The 19,294-nt window shown below is 59.4% G+C and overlaps 9 protein-coding genes across 9 annotated transcripts; 4 read left to right on the top strand and 5 right to left on the bottom strand.

Moving 5' to 3' along the window:
• Window positions 1-568: 568 nt before the first annotated feature.
• On the bottom strand, window positions 569-3,599 carry K452DRAFT_39947 (uncharacterized protein). The gene is made up of 2 exons (XM_033546614.1): window positions 3,478-3,599; window positions 569-3,420 (listed from the first exon to the last, which is right to left on the bottom strand). Exon 2 carries the CDS (start codon window positions 3,309-3,311, stop codon window positions 726-728), a length of 2,586 nt encoding a protein of 861 aa, XP_033397188.1. The 5' UTR covers window positions 3,312-3,420; window positions 3,478-3,599; the 3' UTR covers window positions 569-725.
• Window positions 3,600-4,350: 751 nt separating this feature from the next.
• K452DRAFT_228924 (uncharacterized protein) lies at window positions 4,351-5,679 on the bottom strand (the record flags this gene model as incomplete). Its single annotated transcript, XM_033537002.1, has 2 exons — window positions 4,351-5,022; window positions 5,074-5,679. The coding sequence occupies 2 exons, from the start codon at window positions 5,677-5,679 to the stop codon at window positions 4,351-4,353; spliced, it is 1,278 nt and encodes a 425-aa protein (XP_033397187.1).
• Window positions 5,680-6,035: 356 nt separating this feature from the next.
• Window positions 6,036-7,513, bottom strand: K452DRAFT_228480 (uncharacterized protein; the record flags this gene model as incomplete). The annotated part of the gene is made up of 2 exons (XM_033536965.1): window positions 6,036-7,414; window positions 7,480-7,513. 2 exons carry the CDS (start codon window positions 7,511-7,513, stop codon window positions 6,036-6,038), a joined length of 1,413 nt encoding a protein of 470 aa, XP_033397186.1.
• Window positions 7,514-8,005: 492 nt separating this feature from the next.
• Window positions 8,006-8,851, top strand: K452DRAFT_228490 (uncharacterized protein; the record flags this gene model as incomplete). Its single annotated transcript, XM_033536967.1, has 3 exons — window positions 8,006-8,210; window positions 8,279-8,535; window positions 8,624-8,851. 3 exons carry the CDS (start codon window positions 8,006-8,008, stop codon window positions 8,849-8,851), a joined length of 690 nt encoding a protein of 229 aa, XP_033397185.1.
• A 303-nt stretch (window positions 8,852-9,154) lies between these two features.
• K452DRAFT_298836 (uncharacterized protein) lies at window positions 9,155-10,479 on the bottom strand (the record flags this gene model as incomplete). Its single annotated transcript, XM_033542157.1, has 3 exons — window positions 9,155-9,307; window positions 9,360-10,325; window positions 10,375-10,479. 3 exons carry the CDS (start codon window positions 10,477-10,479, stop codon window positions 9,155-9,157), a joined length of 1,224 nt encoding a protein of 407 aa, XP_033397184.1.
• Window positions 10,480-10,743: 264 nt separating this feature from the next.
• K452DRAFT_251440 (uncharacterized protein) lies at window positions 10,744-12,129 on the top strand. Its single transcript, XM_033538216.1, has 2 exons — window positions 10,744-11,086; window positions 11,138-12,129. The coding sequence occupies exons 1-2, from the start codon at window positions 10,794-10,796 to the stop codon at window positions 11,646-11,648; spliced, it is 804 nt and encodes a 267-aa protein (XP_033397183.1). The 5' UTR covers window positions 10,744-10,793; the 3' UTR covers window positions 11,649-12,129.
• Window positions 12,130-13,749: 1,620 nt separating this feature from the next.
• K452DRAFT_272358 (glycosyltransferase family 4 protein) lies at window positions 13,750-15,703 on the top strand (the record flags this gene model as incomplete). Its single annotated transcript, XM_033539088.1, has 2 exons — window positions 13,750-13,918; window positions 14,032-15,703. 2 exons carry the CDS (start codon window positions 13,750-13,752, stop codon window positions 15,252-15,254), a joined length of 1,392 nt encoding a protein of 463 aa, XP_033397182.1. The 3' UTR covers window positions 15,255-15,703.
• Window positions 15,170-17,255, bottom strand: K452DRAFT_334157 (uncharacterized protein; the record flags this gene model as incomplete). The annotated part of the gene is made up of 4 exons (XM_033545188.1): window positions 15,170-16,340; window positions 16,526-16,739; window positions 16,791-16,971; window positions 17,023-17,255. 4 exons carry the CDS (start codon window positions 17,253-17,255, stop codon window positions 15,481-15,483), a joined length of 1,488 nt encoding a protein of 495 aa, XP_033397181.1. The 3' UTR covers window positions 15,170-15,480.
• A 116-nt stretch (window positions 17,256-17,371) lies between these two features.
• On the top strand, window positions 17,372-19,038 carry K452DRAFT_309219 (uncharacterized protein; the record flags this gene model as incomplete). Its single annotated transcript, XM_033543230.1, has 3 exons — window positions 17,372-17,855; window positions 17,892-18,869; window positions 18,932-19,038. The coding sequence occupies 3 exons, from the start codon at window positions 17,372-17,374 to the stop codon at window positions 19,036-19,038; spliced, it is 1,569 nt and encodes a 522-aa protein (XP_033397180.1).
• Between the last annotated feature and the right edge of the window lie 256 nt (window positions 19,039-19,294).

Genomic DNA, 19,294 nt, shown 5'->3' with positions numbered 1-19,294 from the left:
AGTACTGTGTACGTGCGAGGTGGAAACCTTGCCGCCATCTCCAAATAGCATATGCGCACATGCAGCGCCTAGGCACTCTTGCAGCAGAACGAAAAGCCAAACTGCCCTCTATTTCCTATCCTATCCTACCCCTCCCTTCCCTTCCCTTCCCTTCCCTTCCCTTCCCTCCCATCTGCTCCTCGACACGTACCTAAACCAAACCACGCCCGCGTGCCAGGCCCTGCCTTACTTACTACATCTCCCTCGCCCCAGCCACGCGAGCGAGCAACCAAGCAACCAACCATGCAAGCAACCAAGCAACCAAGCAACCAAGCAACCAAGCAACCCAGGCTAGCGAACCCAGCCTGGAGCAGCAATGCCGTTCCACGCGTAGGTGCTGAGGTACATAGGTAGTAAAGGGCAGTAGGTACATGGTTGGGTTAGGTTGATAGAGGTGCCTAGGTAGTTAGTACCCACGCGTGCACTACCAGACAGCCTCATCACTCATCACGCATCACGCATCACGCATGACTCATCGCCGCGAAAAAAAAAAAAAAAAAAAAAAAAAAAAAAAATCCATCCATCATATCACGCAACGCAGTTGATAATGACTACCTTAAGTTTCGCTGCTTATGCGCAACCTCTCTCCTCTCAACCCCCCCTTCGCACCCCACCTACCACCCGCACCCCCACGCACACACCCCATCTACCACCCTCTCTCCACGCACGCCCTACCACCATCCCACCTACCACCCCCCGCCCCTGACCCAGCCTCCCGCAACCCCCAAGCCCCGGAAAAGCACGCGCACCGGCCACCCCGTGGCCCAGAGCGCCTCGCCCACGGCGCCGACGACGCGGAACGCGTTCAGCGCGCACCAGAGCAGGAGGAGGAACTTTGCGAGGGCGAGGGGCGTGGGGAGGGGTGGTGGTGTGTGTGTGTGTTTTGCGTTTGGGTGTGGGGTGCGTGCTTGGGTGTGGCGTGCGCTTTGGCGTGGTGGAGCTGGCGCTGCTGTGGTTGTGGACGTGGCGGGGGTTGGGACTGTGGTGGTTTGTGCTGAGGGATTGTTGGTTGAGGCTGTTGTGGTGGAGCAGTGCCGTGAGCGCTGCCGAGCAGGGAAGAGGCACGACAGCCGGCGCCGTTTCTTGCTTGTTGTTGTTGTTGTTGGTGGTGGTGGTGGTGGTGGTGGTGGTGGTGGTGGTGCGTTTACCTGCTGTTGCTGTTCTAGCCGTGGCTCTGGCTGCGGAGGCAGGGGTGGGGGCGGAGGTGGAGGTGCGCGGGCGGGCTGGGGTGGGTTCGTGGTTTGGGTAGGTTGGGTAGGTTGATGCAGCTGAGCAGAAGTCGCCACATCCCCAATTTCTCGAGCCTGAAGACGAACCTCTCGCCTAGCCTCCGCGCCCGACACAACGACGAGGCGCTGGACGCCGGTGCCGTAGAGGCGGGTTCGCTCGCGCGGCGACGCGTGCTGTGTGCATGAAGGCGCGGGCGGGGTAGGCGTGGCCTGGTAGTGCTGAGGGCGCGGATGCTGCGCGGCCGGCGCATTTGGTGGGCGCAGACGGGGCGGGATCGGAGGAGGGGGCGCTGCTGTTGCTACTGGCGCTGCTGCTGGTGCTGGTGGTGTTGCACCTGCGTCCACGCCAGGCGACGGCGTGGGATTGAGCCTGATTCCAAGACCCGCGACAGGCTGTCTATGCGGCGGCAGAGACGGAGGCTCGACGGGCGCAGAGCCGGCGACGTCCCTGTAGCTTGTGTAGCTAGCGCCTGCAGTGGTAGCAGCAGCAGCAGCAGCAGCAGCAGCAGCGGGGGCGGTGGCGGCGGCGGCGGCGGGGATGGCAGTAGAAGCGGAGGCTGTAGGAGCAGGGCGCGCAGCCCCAACCGCAACCTCAACCCCGTTTCCAAGCGGATAAGGCAACGGCGTGCCGGTGTCGCGCGCAGCGAGGAGCGGTCCCTCTTGCGGACAAAGTCTGCTCGTGCGGGGGTAGGGACAGGACGCCTGCCGCAGCAGCGCGCCCTCCTCGCCTAGCGACGCAGGCAGCTCAGCCGGCAGCTCAAACACCTGCCTGTTCTGCACCGTCGTCCACGTCGCGATAGCATCGGAGCCAGTGCTCGTCTTCAGTCGATGCATCGTTGGACGTGTAAGGGGGCGTTGCCATTGCCCTTGCTCCTGCCGTTCTTGGCCGTCTCGCTCCCACTCCCGCTGTTGGTGGTGCTGATGTATTTGCACCTGCGTCGAACGCGACCCCGTCGATGGCGATGGCGGCGTTGGCGGCGTTGCTCCCGCCAGCGCGTCCGCTGTCATGCTGCGCAGCATGTCGGGGTCGAAAGCCGCAAAATGCGTAGGCGGGAGGTCGAGCGCGGCGCGCGAGCGGGGTGTTTGTGATGGGTGAGAGGGAGGCGGAGTGGGGGATTTAGGGGGAGGTGGTGGCGGCAGTGGCGGTGGCGGTGGAGTTTTTGGTTTTCGATAGTGGTGGTGCTGTTGTTGTTGTTGGTGGTTGTTTTGATGTGGAGGTTCATGTTGAGGCTGGTGTTGAGTTGTCTGGTGATGAGGTTGATGGTGACCATGCCGGTTGAACGATTGGTGGGCGCGCAAGTGGGAGTGGGATTGCGAGCGCGGCGGCGCTGGAGGAAAGAGCTGGCTCACCCAGGCGCCGCCTTTTCTCCTCTCTCTCCCCTTCTCTCTCGACAAAGCCCTTCGTTCATGTCCTTGCTCTTGCTTTCGCTCCTCACTCAAGCCAGTCTCCACTGCCATCCTACCCACGTCCATTTCCACCTCATCCCCTCTCTCCTGCTCATGCTCCCCACTAAAACTCAACACGCTCGGGCTCATTTCCCCAGTATGTGGATTTGGGTTCTGCACCGTGATGAAGTCGCCCGTATGCCTGATACTCGTCCCCGGCCTCCCATGCGTCGGATGCACGTACGGCGCGAGCTCCTCACCTGACGTCGACGACGAGGTAGACCACCTTCTCCGATTAAGACGACGGCCCCGTCTGGCTTCTTGGTGGTGGGCGTAGCCAGGTTGCAAGAACCCGTTATCCTCTTCCTGGTGCTGTTGTCGCCGCCGCAGCTGTGGCTGTTGTTGCTGCTGCTGCTCTCCCGCAACTGAAGACGAGAAAATGCGCCTAACCCGAACCCTCAAGCTGTTACTTCTGCGCAAAGCGGGGACTGAAGGAAGAGGCGGACTAGGCGGCTGGATGGCAATCGACGGGATTTGAACAGCTTGATGCTGCTGCTGCCGGTCGCGGTGCTGGAGGCGTTGACGGCGGCGCGGCCGGGCCTGGAATGCTGCGCCAGCCGGGGCAGGGATTGCAGAATGCGGTGCGGGGCGCGCCATGAGTGCGACGCGAGGCTGTACTGTGCGTGCTGGGGAGTGCGGAATGGAAGCCCTTCCGGCTTGTTTCGAGAAGCAAAGCTGCTGCGCTTCTGCGCTGCGCGGTGTTGGGCTTGGAACTGGTGTCAGTGGTGGTGGTGGGGGAATGCATGGCAGGGAGAAGGCGTACCAGCAGCGACAAACGCGTGCATACAAGTGTACGTCTGCTTAAGCAGATACCGAGTCGAGGGATAGATGCCTCGATAGCCACGAAGAGCCGTGCAAACCGACAGACCGCGAACGCATACAGTCAGTAAGTTCTGCAGCCCAACTCTTCCCCAAAGCCACGCCGGCCGCCCGTCTCTTATAGCTATGTGCAGATTTGACTTTCGCCCATGAAGGTACCGGCAAAGCGTAGTATTCTCCACACAAGACAGCGGAAGACGAAACGTCGCCAGTCAACCAGTCAGTCAGAACTCTACTCGGGACCCAACCCCAGGTCCTCAAAGACTAAACCCCATCACTGACGTCTCGTCACCGAGCCTAAGCCTCCGAAAGCGGTGCCCGTGTAGCGGGCGGTAGCCCAGTGCGTGCGCACCCGTGCAGAGCCATGGTTACGCGCGCGCAGCGCACCGAACCGGCCGCAACGGTAGTCGTGGGCGGAAAAACGACAAGCGTTCTTTTTTTCTTCTTCTCTTTTTCCGGACAAGGTCGCGCAGAAAAAACAACAAAAAACGAAGAAAGAAGAAGAAAGCGGCGACGGTGTTGCTGGTGGTGATGACGATTGACGACAAAGAGAGCTTGGTCGACGTACTGCATGCAGATTATTTTCCGTCCTTCCCGCGCCCCTCTTGGCTCCAAACTACGTAGTACAAGTTATAGTATGTACGGCGCAAGCCGCCAGTACCTAGTTCCTTCCCCCCTAACCAACCCCAACGCCGAGACGCCATCGCTGTGCCTTTTCACAACTGAAACCCTGTGAATTTTGATAGTCACTGCTGCCGCCGAAAAAAAGTGCCAGTCAGCCAGACGGGCAGGCAAGCAGGCATGCAAAAGCCGCCGCCTACCGCCCGACGGGGATGCCATCCTTCGTCCAGCCCTTGCTCTTCATGCTGTGCTCAATCGCACCCCAGATCTGCTCTACGACCTCCCTGTCGCGCCATCGGCCCGTCGTCCCCTGGTTCGCCATGTACTTGTCGACCTGGACGGTCATGACGCCGCGACCCCAGCCGCGCACCGTCTCGGGCACCGTCTCCCCGCGCCAGCCCACGTACACGCCCAGCGCGTGGCTGAACAGGTCCGCGGGCTGCGTCCACTTGTACGACTTGAACTGCCACGTCTGGCCCGTCGTGAAGACGGCGACAACGCGCTGCCAGTAGTCGGGCTTGAATTGGTCGAGCGAGTCAACCAGGATGAAGCGCATCGGCCGCGTAGGGTCGATGCTGGGGAGGGTGCGGCTAAGCTTGAGCAGGTTGGAGGCGCTGCCCGCCGAGGCGGAGTCCGCGGGGATGTAGAGGCCGCCCTCGAGGAAGGACTTGATGTTCGTCATGCGCAGCAGTGACGAAGCAGAGGGTGACAGAAGGATGATAGGATCGGGACGGCGTCCGCTGGGCTTCTTCAGGTTCGAGACAAGCGCCGGGTTTGTCACGTTGTTGAGCGGGTTTGGCGCCTGAGCGTGCCCGCGCTTGTGATGGCCGAGGAAGGCCGCCGCGTTCTTGCGGATATGCGAAAAGTCCTGTTATGCGTTAGACTGTCCATACAGATCACCACCAGCCACGAAACCTACCGTAGGCTTGATGCCCCTCAGTACGCTGTTCCTGTCGCCCATCCTCCGCTCGCCATTGTAAATCTCCAACAAACGGGGGTCCGGCTGCGACTTGCCCGCCTTCGGGGCACCGCTCGGCACCGTAGCAATGCCACCCGTAGCACCCGCCGCGATGTTGGATGCGCTCGTCGCCGCCGTGGCCTCGGGGGCCAGCGGCTTGATGTTCTCGCTTTCATCCGAGCCGCCCTCCAGCCAGGTGATGAGGTCCAGCTTCTCGGCGAAGACCAGGTTCTTGACCGCGCCACCTGCGCCGCCCGGCGCTTCCAGCTCCTCGTTTAGCCGCTGCGTCGCCGTGATGTACTCGGGCACCGCTGCATCCTTCTTTTGCCAGGTGAAGTAGACGCTGCGCAGGTCGATTGGCTGCCCCGATGACACAAAGCGCGTCGGCGTGTTCAGCGCGATCGATCGGTGCTTGCCCTCTTCGTGGTTGAATTGGAGGTAAGTCGCTTTGGCCAGGTTATCCTCTGTGTCCGCAGCGCTGGACGCGTCGGCATTGGTCGTGGGTATCGGGGGCTTGTTGGCGGCAATCGCTTGGCGGAGGTTCAACAGAGGGTCGTTCTCGGCCATTGTGGCGGTTATGCGACGGAGACGGCTCGAGTGGCGAGAGTTGTAGACGGGTGGTGGAAGGGCGTGAAGGGTTGTGATGGATGGTGTTCAGTAGCTCAGTAAATCGAGCTCTCAACATCGGTCGGAGGTTCAAACGGCCGATGAGCGCATATCCGGGTCGGTTCGCAGTGATCAGGTCATCCACTCGAACGACATTGGATGATGAGTGTGGGTGGATAGCAAGGACATAAAGAAAAGTATACATTCCCCGTTCACACCCTCACATCTCCCACTGAAGCTCTAACATAGCCCTATCTAACACTTTCATAGATACTGTAGCGAAATTCCAGCGTGGATAGCCCCTGTCCCAACACTACTTACTCCAGCGGCAACCCCGGCGTCGTCGGCCTGCTCCTCTCCGTTCTAAAAAATGCCACGTTCTCCCTCAGCGCCACATACTCACTATCCGCATATCCTAGAATCTGGTGAATCTGGGTGCTCCTCATTCCCCGAATGCGCTTAATCTCGGCCGCCGAGTAATTGACAAGGGCCCTGCCCGCCTCAAACGGAGCGGGGTCTTCCCTCTCAAAGCCCGTCGCCGGGGCCGACGGCGTCTCCGTCCCCGCATCATGCTGCCTCGACGCAGCGGTCCGCTTCACGACGATAATGCGCACGGCCTCCTGCTGCGCGAAGTGACCCTCAACGTCGACGACGCCGACAGGCAGTAATCCCGCCTTGTCTGCCAGCGCGTTATACGCACCCTCGTCGATGTACAGCTTGCCATGCGGAGCGAGGCCATGCAGCAGCCAGAAGTAGCGGTCGCGGATCGGGTGTGGCTGCGGCAGGAAGCGGGTGTGGAGGGGTGCGACGAGGCCGTTCGCCGGGTCGACAATGGGCGGCTTGTTGCCCGTCTCGGCTTCGTGCTCGACAAGCGACGCGGTGCTGAGTTCCAGGGCGTTGGTCTTCTCCGCGAGCTGCGCTTCCGTGCCTGGCGTTGTAACCTTGCTTGCTGCGGAGCTGTCCTCCAGCGTCTTTTGTGCTTCGGCGTACTGCACGATGCTGTGGATGTTGCCGGGCTTGGAGGAGCGCGTGATTACGGTCGTGACGCCCGCGGATGTTGCTAACCGCGCCGCTACAATCTTTGTGGACATGCCGCCCGTTCCCAGCGAGGAGCCGGCACTTGACACATCGGCCACCAGGTCCGCAATGTCCTCGACGACCTCGATAGGCTTGGCGTCGGGATTTGTGCGGGGGTTCTTGTCATACAAGCAGTCCACGTCTGTCATCAAGAACAGATAGTCCGCCTGTACCATAGCCGCAGTGATAGCGGAGAGGGTATCGTTATCGCCAAACTTGATTTCCGACACTGCCAGCGTATCGTTCTCGTTCACGATGGGGATGACGCCCATGTGCAACAGCTCGATAAACGTGTTCTGAGCATTGAGATACTGTGTCCTATCCGCGATGTCGTTCCTCGTGAGCAGGATCTGGGCGACGGGCTGGTTCATGTGCGAGAAGAGCTGGTCCCAGAGGCTCATCAGGCGACACTGGCCGATCGCGGCCAGCGCCTGGACCTTGGGCAGGTGTTTGGGACGGCGTTCGAGGTCCATACGACGCAGAGCGACGCCAATGGCGCCCGAGGAGACGAGAACGACGCGGTGCCCATCTTTGTGCAGCTTCACGGCGGTTTCGACTATGGTGCTCAGGATGGAGAGGAGCGGCTCATGGGTCTTCTCATCGACAATGGATGACGTGCCTGCGGTGGTGTTAGTGGATCTTCAGATGCAGGTACGGGGTACGTTTGTACAGGCAGTGCTGTACCGAGCTTGATTACTATTGTAAGATGCTTCTTCATCTTGGATCTCTTGGTCTGGCGACTCAATGCCAGCGGCCGCTGCTGTTGTTGCGGGTTATGACTCTCCGCTGCGACGGCCGACATGACTCGGAAGGCCGACGTCGCCCAAGACCCGGTCGAATTAGTCGTGGCCGATTTGCAACTGTACGAACAGCTTCAAGTGTAGCTGGAACGGATCTCTTCGTACCGCTGATAGGATCCAGTTCAACAGCGACCGAATGGATTTCCGTTCGGACAGCGTACAGCGCCTCCTGAAGGCCTGCATCTCTCCAATATAACTGCATGATGAAAGCGGACATGACTAAGTCCGCCATGCACTTTTTGACAGACCGCCTTGCGGAGATCCCTGCGTAATCACCATCTCGGAAAGCATAGGGCGCGACGGCATCCTCCCCGCTCTATCCCACGCCTCTTCCCCGTCGAGGAAACACAGCAATCCCGCCAGATCCGGCACCCCATCGCCCGCACGCAGCCGCAACCATGGCCGAAGCAATGGAGCCCGAGCAGCAGCCGCGCATCACCGCACCCAGCACCGAACCCGACCAGAGCTTCTACACATGGCGCAGCTTCTTCTCGATCCTGTCCGGCCAAGCCACGCCCGAGGAGCGGCGGCAGTATCTCCTAACGCGCGACATTCTCAATGAAGAGCGCGACATCAAGCGCGTCGAAGAGCACCGCGACTTCCTCTTCCAGTACAGTACGCCACCCACGCACCCACAGCACAACTCGCTGCGAGGTCCTCGCGCTAACCCGCTGTCCCCGTAGGCCCCATCGTGCGCTTCATGCGCGAGGAGATCCAGAAGCTTGGCGGCGATATCAATCCCTCGAACGTGCGCTGTCGCCGCTGCACCACGCCTCAGGGCGGTGGCATCGACAAGGACTACGGCATCCTGCTGTGCGCGAACCATATGCGCAACCGTGGACATGTCGAGGATACGATTGCGCATGAAATGGTCCACGCGTACGACTATCTGCGCTTTAAGGTCGACCGCTGGAACTTGCGCCATCAGGCCTGCACTGAGGTATGAAGAGATAAACCTGTTGGTGATGGTGGTGGTGTTGCGGTCTTGCCAGCATGGATGATAGATGGCTGACCATATATGTGTGCAGATTCGCGCCTCGACGTTGAGCGGAGAATGTAGGTTTACGCGTGAGTTCTTCACCAGGAACCAATGGAGCATCACGAGCCAGCTCCAAGAGTGCGTGCGCCGGCGAGCCACTCTGTCGCTGATGGCGCGGCCGGGCGTCAAGGATGACGTGCATGCGGCCCGCCTCGTCAACGAAGTCTGGGACAACTGCTTCGTTGACACCAGGCCGTTTGACGAGATCTACAAGTGATTCATCTTCGACACGGGACGCGGCGGACTTGAATATTTCTAAAATTCCGAGATGTATCTTTGGAAGACGATTCGTTGTATCATTTACCTATTGCATAGCGCCGGCGTTTGTATGTTCAAATGCCAATACCAGGGATCAATCCAACTCCTTTCCTTCAACTCCGTCCGTCCCACCCGCTGATTAGTATCATTCTCCGCTTGAACGCCATAAAAAAAACAAGAGCCAAGATCGGCTCAACCCAATAATCTTACAGAAGAAGCGTTAGAATAAATGGCAACATCCCAGCCGAACTGCTAGATCACTCTAGTCATCGGACTTGTCGCTCGTCCGGCTCTTGCTAGATTGGCCAGAGGTCCGCAAGTAGCTGCGCTCGCCCTTGACGCAGTGTTTGATGATCCAAGGGTGCTTCTCCACCTCCTCAAGCGGAATGCGCTTCTCTGGGTCCAGAACAAGCAACTGCAAATTCCGTTAGTAAATCGAATGAAAACGCCGATTCAGTTGAACTTACTCTCTTGATAAGGTCTCTCGCCTCCGGGCTAACAAAGCTCGGAACAGTCATCTCGCCTCTGGCGATCCTGCGCTGGGTCATGACCGGGGTATCCTCGAACGGCGCCTCGCCAACCAAGAACTCGTACATCAAGACGCCCAGACTCCAGAGGTCGACCTTCTCGCTGTAGTAGTTCTCGGAGCTGCCAGGCTTGATCATCTCAGGAGGCAAGTAGTCGAGAGTGCCGCACATGGTGTTGCGGCGGTTGTTGGGCGCGTGGACGCTCCAGCCGAAATCCGAGATTTTGATCTCGCCGTGGATGCCAACAAGGATGTTCTCCGGCTTGATATCGCGGTGCATGACGTGCTTCTTGTGAAGGTACTTGAGGGCCGCAGCCATCTGCGCGATGTACTGCGCCGACTTCCACTCGGGGAAGCGCTGCTCCTTGCGAAGATGCTTGTACAACTCGCCACGGCCGGCAAACTCCAGGATTAGGAAAATACGTTTCGAGTCGTGGAAGTGGCCGTACAGGCGCAGAATATTAGGGTGGGCTAGGTTCGACTGGATCTCGATCTCTCGCCGCACCTGCTTCTCGACCTTGCCCTGCTGCAATTCCGACTTGTGCAGGACCTTGAGCGCGCACACAAAGCCCGAGTGCCGCTCCTTGGCAAGGTACACCCGTCCGAACTTGCCCTTGCCGAGAGGCTTGCCAATTTCGAACATGTTGAGGTTGAATTGCTTGGGTGCGGTGGGCTGCTTGTAGAGCACGGTGTCGGAGCTCCGTTGCACGAGCTCGTCGGATGGCCGCGACTCGGTCCGGTTGTGCTGGGCGGCTTGCGACGGGAGGGTGACTTTGGTGATCGTGTTGCTGCTGTATGCCTTGGGTGCGCTGGGGTTCTGTAACCGCTGCAGGGGAAGCTTCATGCGGTTGCCGTTGGTTGCCGTTGAGCCGAGTCCGGTGAGGTTTACTGCAGTCGAGAGCGAACCCTGAGCTGGATTAATGGTTGCTCAATACACCTAGAGCGAAGCTTCATACCTTCGACTTGTGGTAGGCGCCGGGGATCTTGGAGGATTGGACGTCCTCGTTTTCATCGTTGATGGAAAAGCGCTCGAGAGCGCCTTCGAGGGTTTTGGTTGCCATGATGTGCGTGCTTGTGTGAAGGATAAGAATGCGGGACCAAGGTGAGATGGCAGTCTGGTAGTAAAGTGGGTCTGGAAGTGTTTGTGCGTAGAATTGGGAAGTGTCGTCCTTGACGATGAGAAGAGGGAGCGGCGGCGCAATTGTAGGACGTTGTGTTTTCGTCTGTTGCTACGGGAACACTCAATCGCCCGAACATCAGCCGCATGACCTCAGCCCCGCAGCCCGCGCGAAGCCCCGCGACACGCACGCTTCATCTGTCGACGTGATAACTATACACGGATCGGGATCGTTGAGCACTGGTGCCTGTTGCGACAATGAATGCCCACTTCCCGTCTCCTGCCGACCAGGGCAACACGACCACTCAGGCCGGCTGGAAAATCACCACGCGCAAGCTGCCGATATTGAAGGCTGGCCCTATCGAGGACATGACAAACAAGCTGGGCATTGCGCCGCCGGAGATGATATTTGGAGATAACCTCATCCGCTTGGAACATGTTGCGACTGGCTGGAACATAGAGTTCAACGCGTTCGATGCGCTTGACCGCGTCGACAAGACGGGCGGCTCGATGCTCCAGGTCGCATACTCTAAGCAGTGGCAGCAGAACAGGTGAGGAGTGCATGCGGCCCGAAGTAGAATGGCCTGTTGACTTTGTGCAAGACAACACCACGCGTCCGACATCAAAGAGGTAGTCAAGCCCTTCGACTGGTCCTACAGCACCGACTACACCGGCACCATCCATGCTCAATCCTCGGAATCGCCTTCTTTCCAGCCCAGCGATACGCCAATCCCTGTCGAGCTGCTCAAGCGGCCGGATCCCATCCTTTTCTTTGACGACCTTGTGCTGTACGAGGATGAGCTGGCCGACAACGGCATCGCCATGCTTTCCTGCAAGATCCGCGTCATGCCGGCCCGTCTGCTGCTGCTGACCCGGTTTTTCCTGAGGCTCGACGACGTCGTCTTCCGGATCCGCGATACTCGGGTTTTCGTGGAGTTTGCGACTGGTGACGTCATCAGAGAGTATACGGCCAGAGAAGAGAAGTTCGACGTTGTTAAGAAGAGGCTCGCCATCACGAGGGAGGACGTCCCGGCGCTGATGCGCGACGCGAATCGCTTGGTCGAGCTGCTACCTGTCGTGGAGCATCGCTTGGAGAAGTGCATCGTGAAGTGAGGGCATACAACCGGAGACGACGACAGTGGAATGTCCTGCCGCTACGACTGGGCCTCCATGTGCAACAAAGCCGCGGAACAAGGCGCGTCGGGCAGCGGTAGTGAGTTGAGCCTTGAAAATACCTCGAGGCACAGCCGGTTGTGAATCTGAGCAATTATCGGCTCTCGATCTGGCCAAGAACTGCTTCACGAGTTCGCATAACCTTCGTTGGATGCGACTGCTCACGAGCCGCGGATAGGAGGGCGTGTTCTCTTGAACCCTACCACCAGGAACTTGAATCCGGTAGTGGCGAACCAGCAGCCGTGAAGCAGAACGCGGTATGTACATGAGCACCACATGAAGCCACCCCATCCAAGTCGTACGCAGACACGTTGTAGAGTCGCAATATAAATCTCTGAACCACGGTAGCCAGTGTGCCACATGTTTCTTCGCGTGTGTCCTCCGGTTCGCACATTTATCAAACCCATCAGTTCTTGCCTCGAACGAAACCACTGACCACAATTCCATGTCTCTTGTCTCTGTCTTTCCCGCGGTAGCAATGGTTCGCTTTTGCCCGCTACCGTTCTACAATACAGCTACATGGGTATAGCCACGTCTTGCAGAATATATGGGAGAGCATATAAACCCCGCTCTACCGCCTGCGCTCAAGCCTCCATCACGGCTTCGCCGGCTCAGCACAGAAACGCGGCAACAACCACAACCGCAACTCCAGCCTCAGTCCCCGATTCCAGCAACTCAACCACTGCGACAGCACTAGCTCAGTCTAATCCTCTACCTCTCCATCCTCCTCAAACCAAACCCAAATCCAACCGCACCACACACTAAACCATGGCTTCCCCCCACGACTCGGCCATCTCCCTCCTCTCAGAACGAAACATCCCATCACCTCCCCCTGTAGCTCCCCCTGTAGCTACAGCTGCAGCCGCAGCCGCAGCCGCAACTGCAGCAGCGCTTACAACCCCAGCTGAAGTGAGGCGCGGAACCCTCCGGAGGCTATGGGAATGGATTTCTGGGTGGTTTAGGTAGCGCTAGCCGTTGGGTATCTATCCTAAATCCGCTTGTCATTGCGATGGAGGGCCGGTTCAAGGGCGTTGGCTCCTTCGGTCGGTCTGGTACTGTTAAACGCATCCGTTAGCCCTGGTGCGGATATGGGGCTCTTACCGGAATTATGAGGGAAGAAGGGTCTTAACTGATTCTCGGCGCGCCTCCTTGGACGGATGGAGGCTGTGGACTGCGCTTCTGTGACTGGCGCCCGAGACTTGTGGAGGCTTCTTGTCCTGCTGCATTCCCGCCATACGCACTTCCACCCGAACGCGCACCGATAGAACAGACGGGCCCGACACTCATCTCTGTGTTTTGTCTGCTGTGCAAAGAGACTGGATCATTGTTCGTTGTATGTCCTGTTTTCCTCGCGCTATTGGCAAGGGTCATCCTGACTGCTGTTCGAAGCAACTGCGCTGTTTGAGTACGTGGGCTTGCGGTAGTTAGGTGTTTCTTTGGTTTGGAGGCGTAGTTGGTAGCGAGGGCTTGAGATGTTATGAGGGTAGGGGGGGTTATTTTTCTTTTGGTTTGGTATCTTTTCTGATGCTGCTGTACTGTGCTGTTTATTAACAGCGATTTAAGAATGCGTAGTGTTTCTCTATTCTAGGTACTATTTCTTTCTTTCTTTATACCTAGGAGCAGTATATGATGTTTAAATTGATATCATCAAGTGGAGCCCACATATTAGTTTAGTGCCTTAAAATTACATTCTCGATAAATACATTAACCAGTCCTGCTACGCCACAAGGCCTTAGAGAGCTCTGAGCCCGTTAAATGCTAAAGAGAAGACAGCGCTTCTTAGACAGCCCTAGTCCTCGAGGGTAGCAGTCAATAGACAAGAATGATGGCCGAGTTATACAAGCAATATAACAGAATACTTAGTTCTAGATCTTTCCGTACACGCATTCGGAGATATATTTCAATCGACGTCGTTGTCAACACCTGCCTACACACCCCAGGCCGGCAAAACTTCGCAACGCGGGGCAGTAGACCGACGGGAAGCCACGTACCTGCAGCTTGCGGAAGCAACCTCAAACACCTGCAAACTTACCTCCCCGCCATGACGGACAAGACGAAGCGCGTCGTCTTCTTCCACCCAGACCTGGGCATTGGCGGCGCCGAGCGGCTCGTCGTCGACGCCGCCGTGGGTCTGCAGGACCTCGGGTACAAGGTGACGGTCTTCACGTCGCACTGCGACAGCAAGCACTGCTTCGACGAGGCGCGCGACGGTAAGCCACTAGCCCCACGCACGCAAAGCGTAGCCACAATCACGCGCTCATGAAGCAGAAGATGAAGAATGAAGAAGATCAAGGCCGCTGAGTAGTCATCGCTATGTAAAAAGGAACTCTGGACGTGCGCGTCCGCGGCAACTCGCTCGTCCCGCCCTCGCTCCTCGGCCGCTTCTCCATCCTCTGCGCCGTCCTGCGCCAGGTGCACTTGATTCTGCAGATTGCAGTGCTGACAGCGGAGCTGCGCCAGCTCCAGCCGGACGTCTTCTTCGTGGACCAACTGAGCGCAGGCGTGCCGCTGCTACGGCTGCTCTCGCCCGCCGCGCGCGTCCTCTTCTACTGCCACTTCCCCGACAAGCTGCTCGCGCAGCACGAGAACTCACTAAAAACCGCGTACAGAGTGCCGTTCGACAAGCTCGAGAGCTGGAGCACTGGCTGCAGCGACGCCATCGTCGTCAACAGCAACTTCACAAAAGGCGTCTTCAAGCACGCCTTCCCCGCCCTGGCCCACCGCGACCCCGGCGTCGTGTACCCCTGCGTCGACACGCACGTGTCGGAGCAAGCCGCCGAGGTCAAGAGCCAGGACACCCCGCTGTGGGCGCACAAAGCCGTCTTCCTCAGCATCAACCGCTTCGAGCGCAAAAAAGACATCGGGTTGGCAATCCGGGCCTACGCAAACCTCACGCCGCAAGAACGACGAACGACGCGCCTGGTACTCGCGGGCGGGTACGACGCGCGCGTCGCCGAGAACGCCGCCTACTACGCCGCGCTGAACGAGCAGGCCGCGGCGCTGGGCCTCAAAGCCGCGACGGTCAAAAACGTCATCACGGCGCTGTCGGTGCCCGACGATATCGACGTGCTGTTCCTGCTGTCCATCCCCACGACGCTCAAAGCCACGCTCCTCGCCTCCGCCCGCTTGCTGCTCTACACGCCGCGCCATGAGCACTTCGGCATCGTGCCGCTGGAGGCCATGCTGGCGGGCACGCCAGTGCTGGCAGCCAACGAGGGCGGGCCGCTCGAGACGGTCGTGGATGGGGAGACGGGCTGGCTGCGCGACGTGAGTAAGCCCGAGGAGTGGACCGCCGTTATGCGCTTGGTGCTGCTGGACGAGGGGGAGGGGGGCGTGGGCCGCACGCGCCTGGAGGAGATGGGCATGGCCGGCCAGGAGCGCGTCAAGGCGGAGTTCTCGAAGGAGATGATGGCGCGCCGCTTGCGGGGCTATCTGAGCGATATGCCGGCGGAGCGGCCGGCGGTGCTCGATGCCGAGGCGTTTAAGTTGTTGGCGGCCGTGGTGGGGGGCTTGCTTGCTTATGGGGCTATTAGGACGTTCTCTTAAGAGTAGGTAGCTACATAGCTAGCTCGCGTGTTCTAGTGGCCAGCACTTGGCGAAGCATGCATATACATAGGTAGCACTCCAGCTCGCCCATTCACCCAAACAAAGAAAGCAAAATAACAAACAATCAAACAAATATCTTACACACACACACGCCCAACCTCTCTCTTCCCCTCACCCCTCACCCCCTCCCCACGCCCCAAAACAAACCAAACCAAACCCCACACACTCACACAGCCCAATTATCCCGCTCAAACACGACCAGCGCCAAGCGATGCCGAATGAGCAAGCCCAGCAGCCCCGCCCCAACCTGCGCCGCGCACACGCCCAGCGCGAGCCGGTCCTCGCGCTGCGGTCCCCACCACACCAGCCACAGGTTCAGCAGCGTCAGGTTCGTTGCCGACGTTATGGCGCCTGTGGCAGGGTCTTCTTGGATGCGGATTAGGCGGAGGCGGTGCAGGAGGCGGAGGGCGTGCGCGAGGAGGGGGTGGGGCGGGGGATTTGTGGCGGGGGTTTTGGCTGGGGGCGCGTTGGTGGTGGCGTTTGTGGGGGGGTTGGTGGTGTTGTTGGTGCTGGTGGAGGAGGGCAAAGCGAAGGCAACGACGGACGGCTCGAGCAAGCCCGTCGCGGGATTGAAGCGGGGCAGACGGTGGCGCGGACACGGCACCAGGTGGAAGAGCTGCGGGGCCGAGTAGACGAAGTTCGCGATCTGGGGGAGGAGGAGCAGCAGCAGGGTTTTGCTGAAATGCCCGAGGATGCCGACGACGGCGAAGACCATGCCCGCGAAGTAGCAGTACGTGTCGCCGACGAAGACGCGGGCGGGGAACCAGTTGTGCTTGAGGAGGGCGAGCGAGACGCCCAGGAAGGGCAGGAGCAGGTATAGAGAGAAGAGGTGCGCGTCTGTTGCCGGGTGCGGGACGGGGTAGTGTGGTGGGGGTGGGGGGAGCAGGTAGAGTAGGTCGTTGAGGATTAGCAGGAGCGCGATTACGATGGATTGTAGGACTTCGATGCCGTTGATCCCTGCGAGGATGTTGATGCTGTTGGGGCAGAAGATCGAGATTAGTGCCATGTAGGCGTAGTAGAGCCAGCCTGGGAGAGCGTTAGTAGGGCGTTCTCTGAGCGGACGGGCGTGCAGCTGCAGCTGAAACAAACGGCGGAGCTTGTTGCTTGGTGGGGCAAGAGCGGGTTGGGTTGGTCGGATTCCCAGAGGAGCGGGACGGAGGACAGGAATGCACACACGTGCATACAGCGCAGCTAGCTCTAAACGCACTTACCCAAGTCAAAGAGGTCGCCCAGATACGGGCGCAGCGGCGTCGGGATGACGATCTTGGTCACGCCAAAGTCGACAAAGTAGACGGTGAGCATGGGGATGGCGGCGAAGGCGGGGATGAGGATCTTGTGGCGCCAGCGGATGTCGAACAGGTCGTCGCCGATGCCGAGGATGACGACCGTCTGGAGAGACAGGATGGCCGAGAGATACGACGCCAGCTGCGAGGAATGTCAACCGCCCGAAGACAACTGACAGGTCGCACATAATACCTTGCTGTGAGGGAAGCGATGGAGGAAGCGCCCCGTCTCCACCTCCTGGACCTGCATGATGAGATCCTTGTTTCCGCCGCCCGACGTCGCGGCGACGATATCCTTGTAGAAGGGAAAAGGAATGAAGACGATCAGAGTAAAGAGATAGACGACGGCGCATACAGCACCCATGGTTTCGGGACTGGCTTGCGCGTCAGTATGATAGATGCATCACGTGTAGAGGCAGACGGACATTTCAATCTGCTTTGTTTTGGACAGGTCTTTGCCCTTGAAGCCGGCGCGCATAAAGGCGTCGCCCAGCCAGCGGATGAGGGCGTAGCAGCTGGCAAAGGCCAGGCCGCTAAAGGCCAGAGAGGCAAGTAGTGGCTCACCATCGGCGCGGAAGGTATTTGCGAGGATAGCGAAGCAAGCGGCCGCAACGGCGAGCAGGCCGGCCGTCTCGGGCGAGGAGAGACTTTTGGCCATGTTTTTTTTATGATTTTATCTTGCGGCTCAGCGAAGTTGACATGTGTTTGGTTTAAAAGGGAACCTCAACCTCTAACGCGAAGCGGCTACGCAGCCGAAAGACGATCAATGCACCAATGGATCATCGCGACTCCATCCAGGCCCAGCTCGATGCCGTGACGACGCAGCTCGCCCGCCCGGCCTTTTTGCAAAACCTCACGCCCAGCCGCCTGCCGTCGCAAGCCACCTCTGAGGCTTCTGTGTCGCCGCGGCCTCCCAGCAGCAACGACTGCCGCTCTCTGCTGACCCTGGAGCATGGCGCCTGCCTGACTGCCCACCCCCACCATCATAACTACCACCACGACAATCCTGCCTACCTAGAGCTGCGCGCCTCGGAAGCCCACGCCCGTCGCGCCTGGTCCACCATGGCCGCCTCTGCTGCCTTTCAGCCCTTTGACCACGCCCACTCCGACCTCGTCTTGGCCGTCGACTTCAACTTCTTCGGCACCCGCATGGTCACGGCCTCGTCGGACCACCGCCTCAAGGTCTGGGATCGCAAGGACGACGCCTGGTCGCTGGTCGACACCTGGAGGGCCCACGATGCCGAGGTTGTCGATGTAAGTATCTAGCCGCCCGCGCGTTTCGCTAATGCCGTAGAACCTCGCTGTCCCTGCCATGTGGCTCGCGAGTTCCGTGTTGCTTCTTTTTTTTCGCTGACCACGCGCGGCCAGGTCAAATGGAACGGCCCGTTCATGGGTGAGGTCCTCGGCAGCATCGGCGAGGACGGCCGCTTCAAGCTATGGCAGGAAGACGTGACGGAAATCGCAAACTCGGGCCGCCGCTTCAAGCTCATCTACAACCAGGTCTCCGAGACCAAGGTGCCCTTCATGTCACTCGACTTCAAGAACATTATGCAAGAGACGTGGGTCGCGCTCATCTCGCGCGACGGCTACCTCACCATCTACGAACCCATTGATCACAGCAACCTGTCCGAATGGCAAGTCATGGCCCAGACATTTGTGCTGCCCACTGCGCCCCCGCGCTCCGACGAGGCCAGCTTCCGTGTCTGCTTCCACCACGAGCAGCTCCCCTGCTGGACGGCCATCCAAGCCGGACTGGACCGGCGCGCCCTGTCTCTCGCCGTCGTAGCCATGGACACGGTCAAGGTCTACCGTACGGACAAGCAGCGCCGCTTCTACGTCGCGGCGGAGCTCACAGGCTCGCGCAACATCTTGCGCGACGTCGCGTGGGCCAATGGCAGCATGCGCGGCTCCGACATCATCGCCACCGCCAGCAAGGACGGCATGCTCCGCATCTACGACCTCTCGACGCCGGAGCCCTCGTTTCCGCTCGGCGGCGGTGCCAGCGGCCCTGGCGGCCCCGGCACCCCTTCTACCGGCGGCGGGCTCGCTGCGCCCTCCGTGCCCCCCGAGCCCGCCGCCTCGCCGCGTGGCCGCGGCGCTAGCAGAAACGCCCCGTCGGGCATTGGCGCCGGCTTGGCCAGCGCAACGCGTGTGGGTGACGCGGCGCTCGAGAACGATCAGGACCCTGGCCGCGTCAAGCACGTTGTCAAACTTGCGGCGGAGCTGCAGTCGAACCACGGGGCTGTGTGGCGTGTCACGTTTTCGCAGATGGGTAAGGACACATATGTACGCGCTCTTTCTTGTCTCTCCTGGCTAACCACACACACTCGATAGGCGACTTGCTTGTCTCGACGGGCGACGACGGCGCCATTCGCACCTGGAAGAAGGCCAGTGATAATCGCTGGCTCGAGTATGCTGAGATTGATGCTACTAAGCAGTAGTGGACTGACGCTACTAAACAGTGGTGAGCTAACGCTACTCAAACAGTAGTGAGCTAACGCTACTCAAACAGTAGTGAGCTGCCACAGGTGCTTTCTTTTCTAGATAGCGAGTCAACCAAGTTCGAGATCTAGTTCAAGACGGAGACAGGCCCTCGTCGAAGAGTCCCTCTTCGGCGTGTTTGGATTTCCGGGGCCTGGCGGTGAAGGGTGAGTGAGGGATTGGTCGAAGGAAGCAGCGCGACAGAAGGAAGCGGCA

Source organism: Aplosporella prunicola (assembly GCF_010093885.1).
Source record: "Aplosporella prunicola CBS 121167 unplaced genomic scaffold K452scaffold_14, whole genome shotgun sequence".
In the NCBI taxonomy this organism is placed as follows: domain Eukaryota; kingdom Fungi; phylum Ascomycota; class Dothideomycetes; order Botryosphaeriales; family Aplosporellaceae; genus Aplosporella; species Aplosporella prunicola.
The sequence above is the reverse complement of the archived record's forward strand: the minus strand, read 5'-3'. Positions and strand labels throughout refer to the sequence as shown.

Coding starts and splice junctions, on each gene's coding strand:
- K452DRAFT_39947 (XM_033546614.1), bottom strand. CDS start 3,311: ATGGCGCGCCCCGCACCGCATTCTGCAATCCCTGCCCCGGCTGGCGCA.
- K452DRAFT_251440 (XM_033538216.1), top strand. CDS start 10,794: ATGAATGCCCACTTCCCGTCTCCTGCCGACCAGGGCAACACGACCACT. Junction 11,087..11,137: donor AAGCAGTGGCAGCAGAACAG/GTGAGGAGTGCA, acceptor ACTTTGTGCAAG/ACAACACCACGCGTCCGACA.